The 24,284-nt window shown below is 45.9% G+C and overlaps 1 protein-coding gene across 2 annotated transcripts in view; it reads right to left on the reverse strand.

Moving 5' to 3' along the window:
• Nucleotides 1-23,944, reverse strand: part of Snrk (SNF related kinase) — a 51,610-nt gene extending 27,666 nt beyond the window's left edge. The window contains exons 1-3 of one of the 2 annotated variants that reach the window (XM_050141510.1): nucleotides 23,814-23,944; nucleotides 8,756-8,809; nucleotides 4,812-5,505 (exon numbers count right to left, since the gene is read on the reverse strand). In XM_050141510.1, coding sequence (XP_049997467.1) covers nucleotides 4,812-5,400 — 589 coding nt within the window. In that variant the 5' untranslated portion in view covers nucleotides 5,401-5,505; nucleotides 8,756-8,809; nucleotides 23,814-23,944. Of the gene's footprint in view, nucleotides 1-4,811; nucleotides 5,506-8,755; nucleotides 8,810-23,711; nucleotides 23,768-23,813 lie in introns of those variants that run through there. The other variant, XM_050141511.1, reaches the window with a different exon arrangement.
• Nucleotides 23,945-24,284: the final 340 nt, after the last annotated feature.

Raw genomic sequence — 24,284 nt, forward strand, 5'->3', positions numbered from 1 at the left:
CTCTGTGTATTTATTTGGGAGCTGGGTGGCAGGACCCCAAAGAGTAATAAGCAAACAACAAACAAACAAAACAAACAAAAAAAAAACCCCTACAAGTTTCAGATCAAGAAAATGCCAGGAAGACTCCAAATCTCAACAGAGAGTTTAAAAGTTTCAATGCCAATTTTAATTTTAACTTGAAACTTTTGGAGACTGAGATGTCCTAAGCAATATCACAGTTCTGCAGTGCAGGAGAGCTGGAAACCTGAGGCCTGGGCAACAGCTTTCACATCTGGAGTTCTAAAAGAGAACTCGAGAGCACAGTCTGAAGAATAAGTGCTTTCCTAGCACTGTTCTGGGAAACAAAGAAGCATATCCAGAAATCCCTGTGAAGCCTCCCCTCCCAGCAGCCACACCCCTCCTGCCTATGGCCAACAGAAAGGTGGAGCAGTCCCATTGTACCCCTGACTGTTCTCCCATGGGGTAACCCCACTCTCGACTGCTGCTCTGCAACCTCCCCACAGTTCTCACAAGACCACAACAAGAGGATGCCAGGGCTTTCATAAACACCAATAAGTCAGCTTGACATAGCTGTGTGGAAGCCCACATAGGTGAGTGGAGCAATAGTTTCCAGAATGTGATCTGCCAGTCTTTGGCCCCACTTCCATGCACACTCCTAGACCTGGCAGAAAAGAGGCTGTAGGTGGGATCCAATGAAGGAAAAATCCCAAACCCAGCTCGCAGGACTTCCTATAGTGCTATTTTCTAGAGACACACACTGGACACAGGAAGAAACTGAACCAAGGGATGGTGTTCTAATTCTTCTACCTCCCAGCTACACAGAAGCCCTAGCAGGGGCTGTGGGCACTGGGAAAGAGGAAGAGATGGCATCTAGCGGACACACTGAATCTGCCACACAGGAAGTCCCAACCCAGACTCCCACTTAGGTGCACACCCTGCTCTTCTCGACCCACTCGGAGACTACAACACCAAGACAACACATTCACAGGTAAACTGTTTGAAAATCTCAGAAACAACCAGTCTCCCCACAAACCCAGGAAAATGAATGTAAGAAGATCCGAGGTCCCAGAGCACAAGAATAAATACCCGGGCCAATGCCCTTAGCAGTGCTCACAGACAAGTGTGGATACACAGAGCTGAGGGCACGGAATCAGTGACAAATACACCAGACTGGGCACTGCAGAGGCAAAAGGATGGCAGAGATGATCTAAAAGTTAAGAGGAAAATTAATTAGAATGTGTTTCTATATCCAGCAAAAGTATCATTGTGAGTACATTTTTAGATAGATTAAAAAAATTTTGCAAATCCTCCATAAAAGGATGAAAAAAACAAAGAAATATGAAAAGAGAAACAATTATCCAGGTGAAGGACAGGGAAGTCAAGACAGTTATGAAAGTAAGTAAAAAGTAACATCAGCCAAACGGAGCAACTCCAAATCCCACCACTGACATGTCTTAGCTGCAGGGGAAGAGAACTACTCCAGACACAAGAACTCTGGGTGCTGAGAGCAAAGCCAATGAAGAAGAACCAACTGCACAGACTGCAAACAACTGGGAAAGAAACCTGGGTAACCTAACAAAACAGGGAAAGAGGACATGTAAGAGAACACACACACACACACACACACACACACACACACACACACAAATCAAGTAGATTAAATATTCCAGCAATACCCACAGACTAAATTCAGCTCCTTAAAACAGACTCACAGATTATATGTGAAAATAAAAGCTTTATATTACTGGAAGGATATGAACCTAAACACCAATAACTAAACTACAGGTGACTAAGCAGAACTGAGGAATAGCTGAATAACCAAACAAGTTGTTTTTATATTAGTTTATTTCATGGGAAATAAACTTGTAATTCAAACTTCACGGTTTCAAAACAGCATGCACAAAGCAGAAGCTGATCACAACAGAATCCACAGACCAGAGTGGGAACAGCATCGTTCCTTTGGGAAGAGACAGCAGTTACAAAGGAACAGGTCACAGGATGAACAGTCTCATGTATAAAGTTTCTTCAAGCACCCAAAAACAAACACATCAATCACACGGGGAACACTCAGGTCACCACTGTAAGAATCACTATGATCAAGCCAATGGGGAAAAATCCAAAAATATCTCCAAAGCAGAACGCAAGTGGGTACATCTTTTAACTTCAATGAACTAAAATTAGGTATTAAAAATCAATAAGCTAAAAGGCAAAATTTATGCCCTTTGAGTTAAAAAAAGAACTCAGTCTAAATGGCTTTGGAGCATAGCAGGGGTCAAACAGTGAAGACAAGCACGGTCAGGAGCAGGGACCCCCAGGGAGGGGCTCAGGAGCAGGGACCCCCAGGGAGGGGCTCAGGAGGGGCAGTGACCCCCCAGGGAGGGGCCCAGGAGGGGCAGTGACCCCACGTCTAGTGCCTACTAGAAGTGAAGACACCATAAAAGAGGGGACACCAAGCCTAGAAAGGACAGGGAAAGAAAAAATTCACAGAAAACAAAGGTATAGTTAATAACTAAAACCAAAATCTGATTCCCTGAAGAATAAAATGACAACAGAACTCAGCCTTAAGGCAAAAAGTCACATAACATAAAGGACGGCACAGAGCCCACATCTTCACCCAGCAACACCTGCCAATTTCATAGTGACACGGTTTTCCTGTTCATTTTGCCAAAGCATCACTAATTTTGGCATAAGAGATAGCACGTTAACAGAGAGAAGAGTGTTGGCTCATTTATGAGACCGATTTTGTGTTTATTACAGAGTCAGTTAAAATCAACACAAATAACAGATAAAGAAATAACCTGTGAACTCAAACCACTCTGCACTTCACCAACACAAGGCAACCATCTGCCAGTTTGGTCAACATTCCCCAAACATTTTCTTTCTTTTTGTTTAACTTTTCTTAAGTTTCACTATGCAATATTTAGGATAGAAGGAGGAGAAGGAAGGGAGGAAGATGAGAGGGAAGAGAAGAAGAAAACACACAATGAAAATACCAGAACATCAGTGTAGAAATGCCAAATACCAAATAGAACAGAAACACAAAACTTCCTGGCAATAATCTCCCTGTGTTCACTCTGTGTGTATGCACCGCCCCTCAACACATGCCATCACACTACGCTTCAGACATACACAGAGTTTGTGCTGCACGTGTTCTTTACCGGTTTGCTTTCTGCCCTAAACACACTTAAGGAAACCCATCACTAAGACATGCATGCTGCCTTTTAACCAACCTACAAAATTCAGTAGGAATACTGAAACAATTCATTCAACAGTAATGTAATCATATGTTTGAGTAGGGTGGGGATGTGCTTGGGCCAAGGCGATGTTCCAAAGACTCCTACCCCCACCCCACCCCAACAGAGTTTCTGTGTAGCTCTGACTACCCTAGAACTTGCTCTGTAGACCAGGTTGGCCTCAAACTCACCGAGATCTGCCTGCCTCTGACCTCCAAGTGCTGGATTAAAGGTGTGCACCACCACCACCAGGCCCGTTTTTCATCCCCCTGTGCATACACACACACACACACACACACACACACACACACACACACGAGCTAACGAGCTATTTGGTCACATGATGTGTATATTTTTCTTAACCAGGGTATTGCCAAACGGTCTTCTAAATTGTGTAACAGTTCCTGATCTTCACCACACTTGACTTAGCCTCACTTTAGGTGTGGAAAGCAGGAAGGGGTCTTATATATTTACATCCATGCCTATGTCGACCAGGCTTTATTTTCTGATTTAAATGGTTTCACTCACCAAAATCTCTGGCTCAAATACTCTAACAAAAGGTTGCAGTGAAACCTGGTTGGCTCTGAAGGCAGAGGCCAACCACCGTCCCTTCTTTTCCAGAACACAACAGTCTAACAGGAAACTCTGTCTTGCCACAGTGTTTTACTATGACCTCGGCAATCTAACGTGTCAGCGTGCTATTGTCATCACTTATCTCCTGTGTGTAGTTCACACGGCAACACTCTAGTCTATAAAGTCTGATGTCATGTACATGTAACATCAGAACTTCTCTGAGAGTAAATCAAATTTAAAGCTGACAGCACCTTCAGTTCAACAAGTCCTTTCAAGCCAAAACAATTTCTTGTATGACCCCCACAACTGGCACGGTCCCATGGGGACAAAGCTGATCTCCACAGACAGGGACACGTATGCTGGGAAGGCACGGGCAGCTGGGATGCTAGGCTGCTGTCCACCGCCCCCACAGGCATGTGGCACAGTAGTTTCCTGTTCTATCCTTTTTGCTCCTGTGGCACTGGGACAAAGTTCCCATCTGAACAATGAGAAAGCAAACAAAACAGCACAGGAAAGCAATCCACTTTACAAGTGAAGAATCAGCAGGGCAGTCAGTTTCTTACTCAAGGTCAGTTAGCCTGAGTCCAATTTCTAATTCTTGAACACTGTACATTCACTTTATTACCACAGTGTGGGTGTGACATGACTGTTAAAGGGTGTCCGCGGGAAAGGACAGCCAGGGCCACTGCCAGAAAACAACCTAAGAAGACAGAAGGAAATGAATACAGACTTTAAGAAAAAAGCTACAATGCGTTCCCTGAGAGGTTCCTTCAATAAGAGTCTAATTACCGTTGTTTAAAAATACTCTTAGACATTTGCCCTCGTAAGTTTGAAATAACCTACCTGCTGGCTTAGGAACATACCATGTTATTCATAAAACCAAATCTGTTAAGTAAAATACATATAATCAAAATTCTCTTTGGAATTACTTTCAGTTATAAACAACTGACTCAACCAATACCAGCTGGCAGAGCTCCGACGGGCAGCCCTGGGCAGAGCACCTACCTACTGCAGGGGCATCATACTCATCGCCGAGCAGGATTTCTGGAGCAGAGTATGCAAGAGAGCCACAGCTTGTAGTGAGCTTCTTTCCTGGCTGAAATTTGTTGCTGAAGCCAAAATCTGTCAACTTCACAAGACCTTGTTTTTCAAAAAAGACTACATTCTCTGGTTTTAAGTCTCTGTGAACCACATGGAGTTTATGGCAGTAAGATATAGCATGTACTATCTGAGCAAAATACTTCTTGGCCAAGTCTTCATTAAGACCTTCCTCGTGTTTCATGATGTAGTCAAACATATCTCCTCCATCTCCAAGTTCTAGAATAAGATACAGTTTGGTCTGGGTGTCTATGACTTCATAGAGACGAACGATGTTCGGGTGCTGCACTAGCTTCATGCACCTTACTTCCTGGAAGAGATGACCAGTGGCTAGGGTGTCTAGCTTCGTCTTGTCAATCACCTTCACCGCCACCTTTTCACCTGTAAAAACATGCCTGGCAAGTTTCACCACTGCAAAATGACCTCGACCCAAGGTTTTATCCAGATCGTATAATCCAGCAATTTTTCCATCATATCCTCGCTTGAACCCTGCCATGCTGGTACGACAAAGGGAAAATACTTAAAGTGCTTGACTTGAGTCTTCTCATATAAGCGTATCTGCTGGAAATAAGGCCTTCATTGTCAACATAGCAACGGATACCTGCAAAACAAGAGAGACAATGAACACACGGATTTTCTTTCTAATTATTTGTTTTATTTTGAAAGCCTTAAGTCAATTGAGATACAAAACAAGTCAGGGTCATTATTAAAAACCTGTATACTTACAGTATACAATTCAAAACAGTTTGAGAAGTAAGCACAACTCCACAAACAAAAAGTAGCCTCTCACTGAAATCACTGCCTTCTCTTGCTTCCTGTCTGTGCACCAAGTGTCTAAAGGTTCCTGCAGACCCACGTTATCCATCTCCCCAAATCTAAATCAATACTGACACAAAGAGGGCAATCAAAACTGCCTTACTACATTTGCAATGCAACTTATTTCCCAAAATGTTTTCCAAGCTACTCTCTGCTCCATGACAGCAGGGATGCAACAGTCCTGGACCTAGCAGGGCTTAAACAGCTCTGGCTGGAGACCACTCACGCTTTTGCTCATTACCACGGCGTCTCCTAACTCCGCCCCCCCCCCCCCCCCCCCCCCCCCCCCCCCCCCCCCCCCCCCCCCCCCCCCCCCCCTTCCCAGGGCACACAGGCATGCACTCTTACAGACCATTTAAGTCTCAAAGATGGTTTGGTTTTAGAAGCCATACTTCATATCATACTTAAAATTTTCAGGCTTTCTAATATAAACCTCTAACGTAGAAATATGTTCTTATAACTGACCTTGTCTCAGGAAAAAAATATATAAAATTATACCACTTAAAATACCATTTTGAATCACAAAAACTGAACAACCACTCTAGAAATGAGTACTGGAACCTGTCAAGTGTGCTGACCTCCCATCAACTTGTGGCCTATGGTGTGCACACACTATTTTGGGGCTGCCCTTTCGCACATTCCCAGCTCTATGCTATAACAGCAGACACACTACCTGTGCTGTTTTGTGATGGAGATGCACATAACCTCAACGAAAGCTCAGGCACACTGGGGCTGTGACGCATCAAAGCACGAGCACTCCACTCCCTGCATGTCAGTTATTCCAGGATCAGAAGGAAAGAAAGTCCAGACTCACTGACATGCTACCACAGCCGTTCGCAAAGGTGAGCCTGTATTGTGTCACTGGTACCTAGGGTCAGGTGGTCTCACTCTGAAGTCAAGGGAACTCTATGTACAAGTGACAGATGGCATTAAAGCTAAACTTCAACATAACTGAGATGTCAACACCCATACTGGAGATCAACGCCAAGGTTGGACAGGCATTCCTGCCACTGAGCTACACCCTCAGCCATCGAGGCCGCTCTTGATGGGGACACTGACACAGCAGGAGTTTAAATGCAATTGTGAACAAGACACACGGACTCATTATCACATCATCATCGCTTCCAAAATTACCCGAACCACTTCCTTAGGGCCACCTCAAAAATCCACATCAATAACTTAACAGGCCAACAATAACACAGCCACTACCATGTTCCAATGTTAGAAGTCACTGTGACCACACACAACACTGCCACTCTGGATGAGCACTGCACACCAGTCACACACCAAGCTTTACACTATCCTTTCCCAGCTTTCATAACTGCCTAGCAGAAAGACTACTCACCCCATTTTGAAGCAAAACAAACAAACAAACAACAACAACAAAAATGAAGTAAGTTGCCTAGGCTGCAGGGCTAGGATAAGGAGGAGCTCTCTTCAACTCCAGGGCATCTGACACCTGTCAATGCTCTAAAACAACCTGTTGTGCTGTTTGACTAGTTCTCAAATCGAATTAGTCCTGTTTCTACTAAGATTTTTAATTAATAAACCAGTATAGGAACTTGCGAAATGGCTCAGCAGTTAAGAGTGTTACTGCTCTTGCAGAGGACCTTGGCCCAATTCCCAAAACAAGTGTTAGCTCCAGTTTCAAGGGGATCTGACACCCTATTCTGGACTTCATGGGCACCTATACCCAGAGCATGCACATGCACACGCGCGTGCACATGTGCACACACAGAGAGAGAGAGAGAGAGACCGAGACCAACAGACAGACACATACACAAAATAAAATAAAATATTACTTATTTATATATTCTATGTATAAGAGTGTTCTATCTGCATGTATGCCTGCAGGCCATAAGAGGGCACTGGATCGCACTATAGATGGCTGTGAGCCACCATATGGTTGCTTGGAATTGAACTCAGGACCTCTGGAAGAAAAACCAGAGCTCTTAACTGCTATGCCATCTCTAAGCCCATAAAATCCTTTTTAAAAAAGAAACTAGTATGTAAAAAAAAAATACGTTAGAAAAGGAGACAATTTCTTCTGTACTCTGTATTAGCCTGGCTCATCTGAACTAATAATTTCAACGGCCAGCATAAACAGAAACATCTAAATTGAAGTGTTTCTGCATTTGGACAGCAGGTTCTCCAAAGAAATTTTAATTCACATATATTAGGCTAAAGAATCTGTTTAACCTCAACTCTGCGACTTCAGCTGTTCCTACCTATGTATGTATATGCCACATAATTTTGTAAATTCAACTTTCACCTTCAAACAGACTTTGTGGGCTGCCTGCCCCACGCTTTTCATCTGTGTCCTTTCCATCTATTATTTCTGTTTAGACGTATTCCTGGAACGTGGCAAACAGATCAGATTAGATAAATGAGTCTGGGGATTTTTAAAGTTAATCCTGGGGCTGCGGAAATGGCCCAGTGGGTGAAGTGCTTGCACACAGCAGAAGGGCCTGCCACAACCCCAGCGCCCACATAGAAGTTGGACACGCTGCCTCCCATTTGTATCCTCAGCACGCAAGGCTGGGGAGGTGTGGGCACAAGCAGGAGGATCCTGTGCTCATGCGCAGTGAAACTGTCTCAAAAAGGAAAGTGGGGAGAGCCAGTGAGATGGCTGGGGGGCGGGGGGAGGCTCTCGCTGGACAACCTGAGCTCTATCTTTAGAACCCACGTGATAAAAATAAAAAACAGACTCCCAGAAATTGTCCTCTGACCTTCACAGGAGACAGTCACAGAATGCATGCACAAGCATGTGCACACACACATGAGCGCACATGTGCATGCACACACACAGAGTGAATTACTGTTTAAATTTGGGGGGATCAGCTGGATCATGATCAAGAGGACACTAATGATGAGCTCTGGCTTTCACACATGCGTACAGCAAACATGTACATATATACACACAACAAATAAACTGTCATTTGATCGCTGAGGATCTCAGTGCCTGTCATGCCAGGAACCGTGGTAGTGTTGAAAGTGAGAGGTGTAGGTGAGTCTGTACTGGCTCTAGGACATACCTTGCAAACTGCATGCCAAATTGCTCTGTTACCACTGTTAGTTGCTTCTTTCTCCTAAAGGAAAATACAGAAAATGATTTCAGTATATTCTATGTTTCAATTTTGCTTAAAGTAAAACTATATTCTAGCACATGACAAACCTAAAAGCAGCAAATCTGTCCTCGGTGACCCAGTTTCCTAGTCTCTCTCCTCTCTATTCAATTTTCCCCTTTCCCTTCTAGTCCTGGAGGCTGAAGCTCATGCTAAGCAAGTTCTCTGTCAGTAAGTCCCGGCCCCAGCCCCCAGGTCCACACAGGCAGCCCAGCCCCCAGGTCCACGCCGGCACCCCAGCCCCCAGGTCCAGGCCCAGGTCCGGCAGCCCAGCCCCCAGGTCCACGCCGGCACCCCAGCCCCCAGGTCCACGCCGGCACCCCAGCCCTCAGGTCCTCGTCGGCACCCCAGGCCCAGGCCCAGGTCCTCGTCGGCCCCCCAGCCTCCCAGCCCCAGCTTTAACCACAGTTCTAAGGAAATAGTGGCAATGAACACCAGAATACTAGTCGTTTTCTGTAGACTTTCTGGGTGGCATCTGCTGAATCCTGGCTGTGTCTGAGCCATCTCTGACGAGGATCCTCTTGTCTGCCTATGAAGTCCACCCCATCTCCAGCAGCCCCCAAACAAGCTCACCAAGCTCCCACTGCAGCAGCCGAGGAGAGGAACCTGCATAAGACACTCTTCTTCAAAGCAAGGAGAAGTGCATTGTGCTGCCCGAAACAGGTAGCACACGAGACACCTCCATGCCTGTTACCAGACAGTCAACAAAACTACCACTATGAGCAAAGCAGCTGTGCTGTCCCCAGTTCCTAGCACAGTGAGGGGTCCTTTCTAAGGTGGGCTCATACCACACAAATAAGCAAAAGGCCGACATACCCTGGGCAGCCAGCGCAGCCCACACCCCAGGCTACAGGTAATGAGTGTCTGGGCAATCAGTGAGCCCACATTTAAGTTCTCTTGGAACAGAGTCCAGGGTGTGGGGAAGCAGACACAAAAGATGACATCTGGATGCAAAAGCAAGTCTACTGCTGGAGTGAAACCAAAGAGCAAGGCCTCACAGTTGTGGGCAGTCCCTGGCTTACTGACAGGTAAGCCTCAGCTTGTCTGTCCGAGTCCCTGCCTGCCTCCCTTCCAGACCCTTCCCCCCAAGTAGAACAGGGCAGCTCCGCCCACTACCCTTGCCTGCTTCTGTCTCCAACAGCCATTCACAGTTTCTGTGGCAAACAGCATTGTGGTCAGTGGTTAAACACTGGTTCTGAAATACATCCAATATGAATCCACCACCAATACAAGCCACAGGCCCTCAGCAAGTTACCTGACCTTTCTGTGCAGTTAATTTCCTCACTAGACAATGTTAGAAACAAACACAGCCCTGTCTGGAAGACCAGCGCTCAGAGGCAGAGGAAGAAGGATTGAGAGTTTGAGACCAGCCTGGTTTGAATAAAATACCACTATTTCACCCCCAAACCAAACTAAATCAAGCACACAAACTTTAAAAGCTGTGAAGTGGCTGGAGAGATGGCTCAGCGGTTGAGGGCTCTTACGGTTCTTGCAGAGGCCCTCGGCTCGATTCCCAACAACTCACATCACATGGCTCACAACCACCTGTAACTCCCAAACCATCTGAAACTCACGCTCTCTGTGGCACCTGCACTCACACGCACACAATTAAAGGCAATACAAATAGCTCTTTTAAAGGCTGTTTAGATCAAGTGTTCAGCGTGCTGGGCTGCAGTGCTCCTGCTGTTCCCTTCTGGCTGCTCGTAAAGAGCTCCCTGAACTGGTAGCCCTCTCTTGCTTTCCTAACACATAAAACTGAAAAACAGTGCTGTAAAACCCTGAGATACAGAAAATAACAACTCTTAACGCTGAAATCTGATTTTCAATAAAATTCCTTTTTAAAAATCTAAGTATTTGCTTCCCCTGCCCCAATTTTTGATTTAGTATCATTAGTAGCCCAGGCTGGCCTCCACTCAAGATCCTCCTGCCTCAGCCTTCCACATGCCACTTTTTTTTTTTTTTTTTTGGTTTTTCGAGACAGGGTTTCTTTCTAGCTTTGGAGCCTATCCTGGAACTCACAGAGATCCGCCTGCCTCTGCCTCCCAGTGCTGGGATTAAAGGTGTGCACCACCACCACCTGATCACTTCACATCTTAAAGTAACAGACTCTTCCAGCTTAGCTGTACGTGTGGAAAGCTTCAGCTTCCAGAGTGAAGGAGGGGCCGCACGGAGCAGCAGCGCCAGCACTGTTAGCAGACGTGCTCGCACGTTCATACAGCTCCGTTCCCCACTCAATCCTTGGTCTGCACACTCACCTCTGTTCTAATATCGTGATTTCAGAAAACAATCACCTGTATCTCTCCTCTGGTAATCAAGACAGCACAGCTGTGGAGTTGTTCTCTAGGTACAGAGCCAGACACAATTTTTAAAATAAACTGGCAGAAATACACAAGGCAACAGATGATGATTAACAGATGAGGGTTAGAGAGGGGTTTTTAACTATTTAAATACTTCTCTCCCCAAAACAAGCTGAATATTTTACTTCATCAAGTTTGGAAAATGCAAACCTGACACAAGGAAAAACTCACCTGCAACCTGTCTTGGAGGATGATACCAAACCTGACACACTCTTATAAAGCCAATGCCTTAAATGCAATGACTAATTGTTCTGTCTTTGTAGAATAAACTTTTTCTGATGCTGAGCTCTTCAAAATCAGTTCTTTAACAACTACATAACTGAGCCAACGTCTTTCTGAAGAGCAAACATCACTGAATCCAGCCATTGTAAAGCAGCCTGTGACAGGGCACATTGCAACCACATGTGCACACCTAAGCTAGACCTCAACGAAGCAGGCTAAGTCAACAAGTGTTTGGAATACGGAAACTCCTTCTGAGAAACAGGGGCTGGTAGGTGTCACAAGAGTATACTGATGCTCCCCCAGCTCAAGAGGGCAGAAATGACTGAGCGTGTGGGTGTGGCTGGAGGGAGGAAGGAAGTGTGGGTGGCCCTACACACACTTTGCAAGTGCTGAAACAGTGGTAGAAGCAGCCTCTGCTAAAACTACCTCCTCCATCTCTTCTTCCCTAGGAGAGAGAGGTGACCAAAGACGTCTCTGAGCACAACTGAACAAACGCATAGCTGGCTGAGAAATCAAACAAAACAGCTGTGTGCAAAAATCAGGCTACCCTAAGTCTCTCAACATTTTGTTCAGAATATAACATTCCCTCAAATGAGACACTCAATATTCTAGTACACTAAATCTCCCATAGGTACTAACTACCAGAAAAAAAAAAAAAAAAAAAAAAAACTAGGCCAAAAAAAAAAAAAAAAAAAAAAAAAAAACAAATAAACACGTCTCTGAGCACAACTGAACAAACGCATAGCTGGCTGAGAAATCAAACAAAACAGCTGTGTGCAAAAATCAGGCTACCCTAAGTCTCTCAACATTTTGTTCAGAATATAACATTCCCTCAAATGAGACACTCAATATTCTAGTACACTAAATCTCCCATAGGTACTAACTACCAGAAAAAAAAAAAAAAAAAAAAAAACTAGGCCAATAGTTCTTCACATTATACAGAAAACCAAAAGTTCTGTTTCTGCAAAGTTAACCTGACACTGAATTTAACCTTCTTTCTCAAAGAAAAGGCTAAGGTTTTTTTTTTTCCCACAAATATCAAAAACTGAAAATTATAATCCTTACTCATAGGAACAAGCAGACTGAAACACACACCTATAAAGAGACACCTGAAGTCCTGGTGCAGGTAACACTCAGTGAATATTTCCAAGGTAATCTACCTGTTTGCTAAAACCTCATCAACTGAAGTGATACAGCGGCGAGAGGAAGACCGTGATGGAACTCTTCAGCAACACCGGAACCCCAGTCAACACAGTGATCACAGCCCCATCATACACTCTCGACTGCACCACTCCAAGAGTGCACTTCCTCCTCCTGGGAGTGACCACAGCCCACAACAGCTCAGCAGGCTCTAAGTTATGATGGAGGAACTAGAGTTCTGTACTGGGGGGATGGAGGGTGGAGGATACAGAAAATTACTATGGGGTTACAACAGCTTCAGTCTGCACTCACTAGATGGAATCTCCATGTCATTAAAATTAAGAGTTAAGCCAATAGCTCCTATTAGAAATGTCCTAACAGGCAGTTATACCTCCAAATCTAAGGACGTTGCAAAGGACGGTAATGCCTACTAAGTCTGTTCTAAGTTTTCTTGTTTTAATTAAAATACATTACAACATTTCCCCCTTTCCCTATCCTCCCCGCAACCCTCCCATGACTCCCTTATTCCCTCTCAAATCCAGAGTTGTTGTTCTTTGTGATGGATACACACATTATACAGACACACACACAAACACAACCTGCTGAGTTCATTAAGTGCTACTTGTATGTGTATGGAATATGATTTCTGGGCTGACCACTTGGTAATGGACAACCAAGTAGGGGTCTCATCCCCGAGAAGATGAATTCTCCGGCTCATTCTCAGCACTCCTTAGTTGACTATAGTTCTTCCTAGGGTCGGACCCATGAGATTTCGGAGACCATAACAGAAAATCACCATTGGTCAAACTGCACAAGGTTCAGGGAACAGCACAGGAGAGAGGGCAGAAAGCCTGTGAAGACCAGAAAGTCCACTCTGAGAGTATGTCTGGAAACAACTGGGAAGCTTCACTTGTGACACCTCAAAAATATAGCTGCTAGCATTATCTGTAATAGCCAGAACCTGGAGACAACCTAGATGCCCCTCAACCAAAAAATGGATAAAGAAAATGTGGCACATTTACACATTAAAGTACTACTCAGCAGTAAAAAACAATGACATCTTGAAACTTGCATGCAAAAGGATGGAACTAGAAAACACCATCCTGAGTGAGGTAACCCAGACTCAAAAAGACGAATATGGTATGTACTCACTCATAAGTGGATACTAGCTATAAACAAAGGATATTGAGCCTATAGTTCATAATCCTAGAGAAGCTAAGTAACAAGGTGAACCCCAGGAGAAACATACATAGATCCACCTAGAAAGTCAAAATAGACAAGATAGCCTGACAAAATTGGGAACATAGGGATTCGGGAAAAGAAGAAAGGGTTTGGAAGGGGAAGAGGATGGGAGAAAGGGAGGGGTGAGGAGAACTTGAGGGAACAGGATAGTAGAGATGGAGGAAGGACAGAGATGAGAGCAAAAAAAGAGATATCTTGATTGAGGGAGCCATTAAAGGGCTAGCAAGAAACCTGGCTCTACCCAGGAATCCACAAGGATGACCCCAGCTAAGACACTAAGCAATAGAGGAGAGGGTGCCCTAATTGGCCTTGCCCTGTAGTCAGACTGATGAATATCTTAAATATCACCATAGAATCTTCACCCAGCAACTGATGGAAACAGAGGCAGAGACCCGCATCGGAGCACTGGACTGAGCTCCCAAAGTCCAGTTGAAGAGTGGGAGGAGTGAGAATATGAGCAAAGAGGTCAAGACCATGATGGGTCTTAATACCCACAGAAACAATCTACCTGAGCTAATGGGAGCTGACCAACTCCAGCCGAACAGGAAAGGAACCAGCATAGGTCCAAACGAGTCCCTCTGAATGTGGGTGACAGTTGCAGGGCTGGGGCAGACTGAGGGGCCACTGGCAGTGGCACCAGGATTTGTCCCTACTGTTTGTACTGACTTTTGGGAACCTATTCTCTTTGGATGGATGTCTTGCTCAGTCTAGATATAGTAGGGAGGACTTTGAACCTTCCCCAAAGCAATGTGCCTTACTCTCGCTGAGGAGTGGGTGGTAGGAGGGGTAAGTGGAAGGAGTGGGAACTTGGACTGGTATGTATAATGAAAAAAGATAGTTTTTCTTTTTAAAATAAAAATAAATATATATAGCTTCTAAGCAAGACCTGAACAAGAATGACACCAATAGATTTTTTTTTATCATGTTCTAAATTTCCTTTTGAGTAGGGCAACTTTAATGGACGCTTAGCCCTTGACAAGACAGCAATGCCAGCCCAGAGGCTTCTCTCAAGGCAGCTACTGTGTGGTTAATGCAGATCAATCTCCAAAGTGCCAGCCTGAGTAATCTTATTCTTGTCTAATCAGATCAAGTTGTAACTGGAACATACAGAAGAGCCAGGCCAGAGCCAATAACACTGAGCAGTGAGGCAGGGCAGAGTCAGCACCTGTAGAGGTGGCTCTGACACCAACAAGCCTGTGAGCTACAACACGGGTAAGTTCTTCCACCTCAACAGAACCTGCCTCTTGGCTAAGCATGCCATCCCTTCCCCCTGAGGGTGAGTGAGCTTAAACTGGCGTGGTCACGGATCTGGTATAGGTGCTTATATAACAAATAACAACTTAGACAAAAGTTCACGCGTGGAAATTATTACAAAATAAAAAGTCAGCCACCATTACACACCTGTCCCAGGAACACAGAACGTAAATTAGAAGTCATGGAAAATTTAAAACAATATTCTAAACCTCCTCTGTTTTACAGCCTGTATACACACTATCAAACTCATTTAAGGATCTTCCTCTGATTTGGGATGGAGATGGCCATTTAAAGACGGTCATAAAAAATGCTGGAGCTGGGCGGTAGTGGCACACACCTTTAATCCCAACACTCAGGAGGCAGAGGCAGGCAGATCTCAGTGAGTTCGAGGCCTACCTGGCCTACAAAGCAAGTTCCAGGACAGCCAGGACTGTTACACACAGAGAAACCCTGTCTTGAAAAACCAAACCAAACCAAACCAAAAAATGCTGTATCAGAAAAAGAAAACTTCTACGACTGAAAAACCATGGGATAAAACCGGACTCTCTGAATATGGCGGACAATGAGGGCTGCTGAGAAGCCAAGGACAATGCCACTGGGTTTTGATCCTACTTCATGTTCTGGCTTTGTGGGAGCCTAGCCAGTTTGGATGTCCACCTTCCTAGACCAAGATGGAGCGGGGAGGACTTTGGACTTTCCACAGGGCAGGGAACCCTGACTGCCCCTCAGACTGGAGAGGGAGGGGGAGAGGAGTGGGGGGAGGGGGAGAGGAGAGGGAGGAGGGGGGAAAAGGGAGACGGGGAGGGAAATGGGAGGCGGGGAGGAGGCGGAAATTTTTTTTTTTTTTTCAATAAAAAATTATATTTAAAAAAAAAAAAAAGAAAAGAAAAAGAAAACTTATCCGCAGACTAAAAGCATTGGCTGATTCTGACTTAAAAGAAATCAACCGGGCGGTGGTGGTACATGCCTTTGATCCCAGCACTCAGGGAGGCAGAGGCAGGCGGATCTTTGTGAGTTCGAGGCCAGCGTGGTCTACAAGAGCAAGTTCCAGGGCAGGCACCAAAGCTACAGAGGAACCCTGTCTTGCAGGGGTAGACCTAAAAGCTAACTTTCACAGTGTATATATCAAAAACCGTAACAAAAATGAATATCCTTGATTCAATCGCCTTACTACGAGTTGGACATCCGTAGCCCCTCAACCTGAAGTGCTCACAAGTCATCTGAGTGGCACAGGAGAAATTTCACACCATGAAACTAATTTCCACAAACAAACCTGTGCAAAATTATCTTCAGGATGTGTGTTTACATTGTGCAAGAAACATAAACGAGTTTTAAGTTTAGAGTTGGATCCCACCCTTCAAATATGATATTTATTTAGACATTCTAAAAAGCCTCAAAAAAAACAAAGGGAGTGAACTCCAAAGCTTTTCAGATGAGGGGCAACTAACTTGTTCTAAATGTGTCGAAGATAAAGATGACAACAAATATTTTATATTTAATAATGTTGCAATACGTCAAGACTCAGAAATAACACATAGAAGTCCATAAACAGGGAAATGGTAAAATTAACCCACCCAGTAACAACATCATACTGCACAGTACTAAGGACAAGCAGACAGCTCAGCCAGTGTGCACTTCTCACATAAGCACCACCGATGCCCAAAACCCAAGTAAAAAGCCTGGTGACTGCACACAAGTGGGTTACAGGGTTTGCTGGCCTGCCGAGCCTAGTCTAACTGGCATGTACCCAAGGCTGACTGACCTCCAGCCTCCACATGCATACACACACACACACACACACACACACACACAATTCATTCACTCATAGCACACATCCTAATTTTTTAATAGCTATGGGCTTTGTTTGAATGTATATACTGTAAGAATCTAAAATGTTAAAACAGTAATATACTCTTTAAAAAGAATTTATTTTCCTTCTTTACAATTTCCTGTTGTTTTAGAATTTATTAATGAATATGTACTGCTTTTATAACCCAAGAAAGATAATTATTAAAAATTTTATTTTCTGTATATAATTATTCATTCAATGTAGCTTTGCAATGAGACAACTATGAACAGGCCAAGTTCCTTGAAAGGCATTGTTGAAGGCTGATCTGCGCTGTGTTTTGAGCAGGTACGCAGCTCTTCTGGGCTGGAGGCAGCACCGAGTCACTTTTATTAAGCGACAGTTTGTGCCTTAGAGGAAGACACAGCACCACCCGTCCAGAATCCCACCAGCAGTTTGCCACAGGGTGAGGAGAGGAACCAACAAAAGGCAGTGGCAACCTCAGACCAAGGCTCCTGCAGAGGTAAACAGAGAAGCAGAGAGAATGGCATTTGCTTGGCTCAGGGAGGGAAACAGCATTTGAGTCAAGTTATGACTGGGAAGAGGTGAAGTGCACTTTGTAAGCGAAGGAGAAGGAGATGCTCAAGAGTCCTCAGTGGCAACCATTTACTCTATTTGTTAGTCCAAATGTCATTAATTAAAATGCTGAAAATGCCCAGGAAAGACAACTTGTCAAGGAGCTGATCTGAGGTCTCAAGAAGTAACCAAGAATGAGATCATCAGAGATTTCAAACTAATTTCCAAACTTCCTAAGCATTAATTTCTGTTACTTTATTAGCTCTCCCATCACCACCATAGACAGTGCTCTCCTCTGCCCCTCATTCTGTGAGGACAAAGTGAAGTGAATTTTATGGGAAAACCAGGGATATTTTTATTGTTTCAAATTTTAAAACGTTTCTTCCTGCAACAAATTGCTCATGTGATTCCAGTTTGTTTGGAAGTGGCATAAAACAGTAACCCAAGAAGCGACTGAGGAGATTCAGCAGGTAAGGGCACTTGCCACCAAGCCTGACCATCTGAGTTCAATACTAGAAACAGAACCAACTTCTGCAAGCTACACTCTAGCTTGCACACATACATGCACAAGTGTGAACACAGATGCACACATAAATGTAATTTAAACAATCAAAAAGAGGAACCAGAACTGGGAATTTACGTACATAAGGGTCTTTTTACATCTGTTGTAAAATCCTCACCCTGGCCACTGAATGGGAAATAAGACAGCAGGGCCACAAAGGCAGGCGCAGGCCCCTCTGCCTCCCAGCTGTGCCAGGTGAGGGCTGCCTGGGTGGACCCCACCCAGGACTAGAAACTTCTCTACCATGATGCAGTACTAAAGTGGACCTCTGGGGGTTTCTGGTCTCCTCCAATTCTGACACGCCATGGAGAGCTAGTCCGAGCACTCCACTAACCAGAAGAACGCCCAGTGCCACCAAAGGCTCACCGGAGAAGCATTATTAACAAGTAATTTGTGAGCTGTTATGAATGTCTGTTTAAGTTAAGAAAGGAGTTAAGGGCAAACAACTCTGTAGAAGATAGGCTTAGGTCATTCCCGGGCACCTAAACATGGGGTAACTTGAAAACAACATCCTATGACCTCGTGTACATCTGTGCACCAAGAGTCTTCCCAAACCGAACCAGGCAAGCAAGTCAAGAAAAATTCAAGCAAGTTTAAGTTACTTCTTAAAAACTTTATCCTTAACGTACTTTGGAAATCACAGTTTTCTGTTTGTTTCAAAAAAGCAGTTCCCTTCTTAAGAGGAGAATAAATCAAGCTCTGAAAGCAGACTAAACACGGTCACTCAGTTTCTCTAGCACTACCATAATCCTTCACGTCAACAAAAACTATTTAACCTGCAGAAAACCACGCAAACCAGGACACTAACTTCCCAACCCAGCCTCTCCACTCTTCTTTGTGCTGCACATGATCATTAGAGATCCACAATTCTCTACAATACAGCATCACACCTACCTAAGAACACGTTCGCACACTGTCCTAGATCCAAAATGAACTTTCACAGACAAGTCATCCTAAAAAACCTAAACTCCACCCTCCCCAACACAGAACAACACGTCAGATGGTGAGCCAATCCCACAGATCACTCGACCTTACCTTACCCCCAGCTAGCCACACAGTGAGCAAAGACAACACAAAAGTGCACAGACAAGGAGCTGGCAGTGGGTTTAAGATTCCATATTTCAAAGTGTCACTTGGTAAGGTCTTCCTTCCTGCCGTCTCCACAGGTTCACTTTAGGGATATCTGCTAACTATGCAGTTCACCCAACACTGTCTACATGGCCAAGTCCCCACCTGGACAGTTCTCCAAACTAGCACAGTAACAGGGTGTGAGAGGGATCTGAGCCACCCAAGGATCCCCTCCCACTTCTCAGCTTCTTCTCTAAGGAGGACTGTAAAGTTAGTTCCCTAACCTACTGTTAAACTCCATAGTAACCACAACAAACTACCCCTAAACAACTCTCCGGGACACCAACCTGGAAGATCTCTGCCTCAGGCCGTTTACAGCCTCTTGCAGGGGAAGACATAAAATAATAATAAAAATAATTGGTGGGTTCACAGAAGGCATCCCAGAGAAATCTGCTGTACTTGAGCTAAAAACTAAAACCGTGATGTGGGAAAGAGGCTTTCAGAAAGATACCTGAGAGAGCTTGCTGTGATGGTACACTTATCACAAGCAGAACACAGATCCAAAGGGCTGGGTACCAAATTATCTTTTTCTCAGCTCTGGTTAGCCCTAATTCATGCTTTACCGCCAGCTTAAAGGTCCCTACCCCGTCACACACTAGCTCCCTATACACACTCACAGACAACATCCATCATCATCACAACTGTGTGTCACAAATTTGTATGGCTATGTAGTCATTAATCTGCATCCTCACTGACTAGGTACTAATTATATGTGTTTTACTCAGTTCTGTACCCAGGCAAAGTATCTGTACCTACAGTAACTGTTAGGTGTAGTATCCACCCAAAGATACCGACTCGCTTTATTACATGAACAAACGAGAACAGACATGAGCTGTCAAAGGAGTCTTGGGTGAAGGAACAGCAATGAGATGATAGCTTCAGAATTAGTCCAGGTGCAAAATGAAGATACAACTAGAAGGGCAAAACTGAGCTGGGAAACAGCGAAGAAGACTACTAGAAATGTCTCCAGGTAATTATTACCGATGGCTTGAAACGGAGTGCCAGCATCTGGACAGTGATGGCAGGGACGGAACAAGAGGCTCACAGAGACAGAACCCAGGAGCACAGTGCTCAGAGGCAAGGCAGAAGACACGTGGGATGAGGTGGTGCCAGCATCTACACATGCCGGCAGAGTGGAAGATTTCCTTCTAGCTCCAAAACTATAAGACTGAAAAGCAAGTAAAATCCAGTCTAACCATATTCAAACAAGCGTGTTTGAATTAATAGGCTTATGAAAGTCATTTTAATTGACCAGGACACTTCTTGAGTGCACATACTGTATCAGGCATGACTCCCAACCTGGGGATATAAAGACCAAAGCAAAATAACCACATGCCAACAACTGAGAAAATCAGGCCCACTGAGGCTGTGATCTGACCAATTACCATATGTAGTCAATGCTTCAGACTGCTAACTTCACACCCAGCAATGGTTCAGGCAAACCTGCGACGGACAGATGAACAGAAATGGATGGACCCTCTCACTTTGCATCTGGGGACACTTACTGCATCGTGTCCCATGGACAGATCATGCCCCGTCACGGAGTTGCCTGGGCTGAGCTGCTATCAGCAGCACCCTGAGGGTCTCAGTCCTAGAAAGGGACAGAGGCCTGATTCGCACACAAGAGCCTAGGTGAGCACAGGGCAAATTCTGGAGGTGCCAATGCCAATTCTTAGGAGGTTCTCAAAGTGACAATGAAGAGATGAGCGTTCAGGACGCAGGTTCTCTCCTACCAATGGCAAGAAATGGTTTCCCAGGGGGTACAAGGCCACAACCCAAAACAGATGTGCAGAAAAGCCAATGAGGAAATGATTCTGTGAAAATAACAGTGTAGATCCAGTCCATCCCAAGCAGACCACACTTCCAGTGCTCACGGATATGACAGCGTGGCTCTTCCCAAACCATAACAAAAAGCAAATATACCCCAAGCTGGTGGCATGCCCTCCTTCCTCAACAAATGCTTTGAAGAATGTGCAGTTGTGTTGTGTCTGCGTCGACTCCCTTCTACACACTCAGTCTGAGTTCTCTCACAACTGGCCTCTTCCTCAGCCTTCTGTGAGGAGCACCCCCTACTGTTCAGGATGCTCTGTGCAGCTGTCAAACTCCTGTCAAGAGCAACCCCACTGTTGGTTTACCTTGTTGTTCCACAACAGTGTCTGGTACCTAAGAGCAGAAACGGCCTCCTAAGCAGATAAAGACCCAGGAACACATGGTCAAAGTAAGGCTTGTCCTCCCAAATCTACTGCACATAATGGGGAGCCCCTGCATTCTAAACAGACAGAACGGTCTCACTGTGGTGGCACCTGCTAAGAAACCTATGCCAGCCAAACTCATGATCCTCCTATCTCAGCCTCCCAAGTGTGGGATTACGTGTGTCTGTTACACGCTCTTTTGTTCTTGAGAAGTCACACTCACTGTGCAGCCTAGGCTGGACCTGAACTTTGGCCCCTCCTCCTCTGACTCCGAAGTACCAGTACTACTTGGTGCTGAATTATTTTCTTACAGAAACATCTCAGCTAAAAACTCTTGTTTGTAGCTGAGACGCTGCAAATTAGGCCGTTAGTATCTCTCACCTATGTGCTTAAGTCAGAAAATTCAGGCCGTTGGTCCCCTTTTCAGCCTAGACAGTGCAATGAGCCCATCAGTGCCCAGGAAGGTGCAATAGGGAAGACATTTTAATGTCAGTGGTTAGAACCATAGCCACTCAGTATCTCCCCAAAATTACCATTTTCTATTTAGTTTCACTTTCAACATGAGGGAAGCACCCTCACTGGTGTGGACGTGTCTGGCAAAAACAACGTAAATGCCCTTCAACTTTAACTAGAAGACATTTTAAAGGCTTCCTTTTAGGATTATGTTATTAAAGGCACATGATCACTGAATAAGACTGGCCCACAAAAGTAAAAAAATAAAAATTAATACAACTTTTGAGTTTTTAGATATTCTAAACCTCCGGTTCTCAACCTGCGGGTCGTGACCTTTTGGGAGTTGAACACTCCTTTCATTGGGTCACCTAAGACCACTGTTTAACACAGAATTCACATTACGACTCTCAACAGTAGAAAATCACAGTTAGGAAGTAGCAACAAAAATAATTTTATGGCTGGGGCCACCACAACGCGAGGAACTGTATTAAAGGGTTGTAGCGTCAGGAACGTTGTTTAAACTAAGGTGTCATACTGCAATCATTCATTAAAATTTACTCAGAACGATATAAAAATTTCCTAACAGGGTGAGAGAAAATTTTGTGCCGAACGTAAAACAATGGCTGGCTGTGCAAAACTTTAAAGACCCAGAGCAGCACGGAGAGTTCCCGATCCGAGAGCCCTGAAGGTGGGAAGTCCTCGCTGTGCTCCGGACTTTTCACTCAGCTTCAGTGTGTGACCTTGGGAATGTCCTGCAACTTCTTTCATTCCTAGTTCTGTACAATGGGTCAATTTTACACGACAGATAGAAGAACTGCTATGTATTTGGTGTTCTCTCAAAGAAACTTGTCTAATTAGTACGTTCCAATCACTACACACGCACAGAACATTCCACTTCAAGAACCCAATTCCGAGAGAAATATTTAAGCAGACGCTGAAGACAGATTTTTCTGAAGGGAATGGTTTTATAAATGTGGAAAGGGACTGTAACAAGATTGGAAATTAACAAGCTGATTACATAATACGTGACAACCTGGACGTCCAATACACTGATGGGTACAGTGATAAGTTGAGGACCGATTTGGGACAGTGTCCCAGTCCCCACAAAGAATCCAAACTGAGCCTTTTGATGTTGGACAGGAACCTGGGGGGCGGGGGGGGGGGGGGGTCCTGCAGAGGGAGCCTTACACCTGTAGGTCCATCACACTTTTCACCTTAAACCTCACAAGACGCTTCAGCCCTGAGGGGCTTCACCAAGGCTCCCCGGACTTGGAGAATACGCTCACCTAAATGGAAGGGAAAGTAAGAAACCAGACCGAGAGACCCGACATCCCTTGACTTCCAGTCTTAGGAACCCTGAAGCTAAATTGTCCTCCAATGCGCACCTGACCCGAACTCACAGCGAAGCTCCTAGACTGTAGCTGATCCGACTGTTAAGAATAACACAACAGCTAGACCAAGCCTAAGCATAAAGGGTTGCCACTTTCCTGGTTCCCGAGTCCAAGCAAAAGGCAGCAAGGTGTTTGTTTTTTTATTTTAAATGCTTCGGAAAGAAATCAACAGGCGATGTCTATGGAAAAGAACGGCGTCTCCCAACCCGAAAAAAAAAAAAATCCTCGCAGTCCCCGGGGAGCCGCACTACTGCCCCTTCCGCAGCCCGGCGCCCTTCGCCACCGACAACCGCGTCCCCTTGCCAGCGTGAGGCGGGGCGGCCGCTCGGCGCAGCAGCCGGACCCCGAGGCCCACGGGGAAACTGAGGCCCGCGGAGCCCGTGCCGCCCGGGGCCCGCAGCGGGCGCGGCGACGACTCCCATGCTGCCGCAATCCCGCGGCGGCCGCAAGGGCAGGGCCGGACCGCGCGAGGCCCGCAGGCCCGGGGTGGGAGCTCGGGGCCGGGGTGGCGCCGCGGGCCGCGTCCTCCGCGCTGGGCGCCCCGGGCCGAGCGCGCAACTTACTTTCCGCCTGCGGCGGCGCCCGCCCAGCCCCTCTGAGGCGGCCGCTGAGGAGAAGCGCAGGCCCGGCCCACGCTCCCGCCCGGCTCGCCGCACTCGCCCTACCTCAGCCGGCAGGCGGGCATCGGTCCGCAGCGGCCGCGGCGTCGACAACTCCCTCCCGACCGCCGGAACCCCGCACCCAGCGCTAATCATAATACCGAGCGAGCGGCCGGGGGTGCGGCCGCACTGCGCACGCGCGGGACTTACGTCACCGTGACGAGAGCGACGGGGTGGAGTCTGGTGTGGGGGCGGGGCCTCTGGCCGGCTGGGGCGGGGCTGGCCGGGCGCACCTGCAGGCCGGCGCAAGGACTGCTGGAGGGCGGCCTGGCCCCCGGGCCTGAGCACAGCCCACTCTGGCCTCTGGTCTGGGGTGCTGGGGAAGAATAGGGATTGCACAGGAGGAAGCACCAGGACGATGGACAGCGACAGGATTTAGCAGCTCCAGCTGGAGCTTCCAGGGGACATCTGAGGGCAGGCACTGCATCTCCGGGTGGAGGGCAGGGAGCACACGCGCTTTATCCCTGAAGGTTCACT

Source organism: Alexandromys fortis, unplaced genomic scaffold (assembly GCF_014885135.2).
Source record: "Alexandromys fortis isolate MF-2015 unplaced genomic scaffold, M_Fortis_MF-2015_v1.1 scaffold_44, whole genome shotgun sequence".
In the NCBI taxonomy this organism is placed as follows: Eukaryota; Metazoa; Chordata; class Mammalia; order Rodentia; family Cricetidae; genus Alexandromys; species Alexandromys fortis.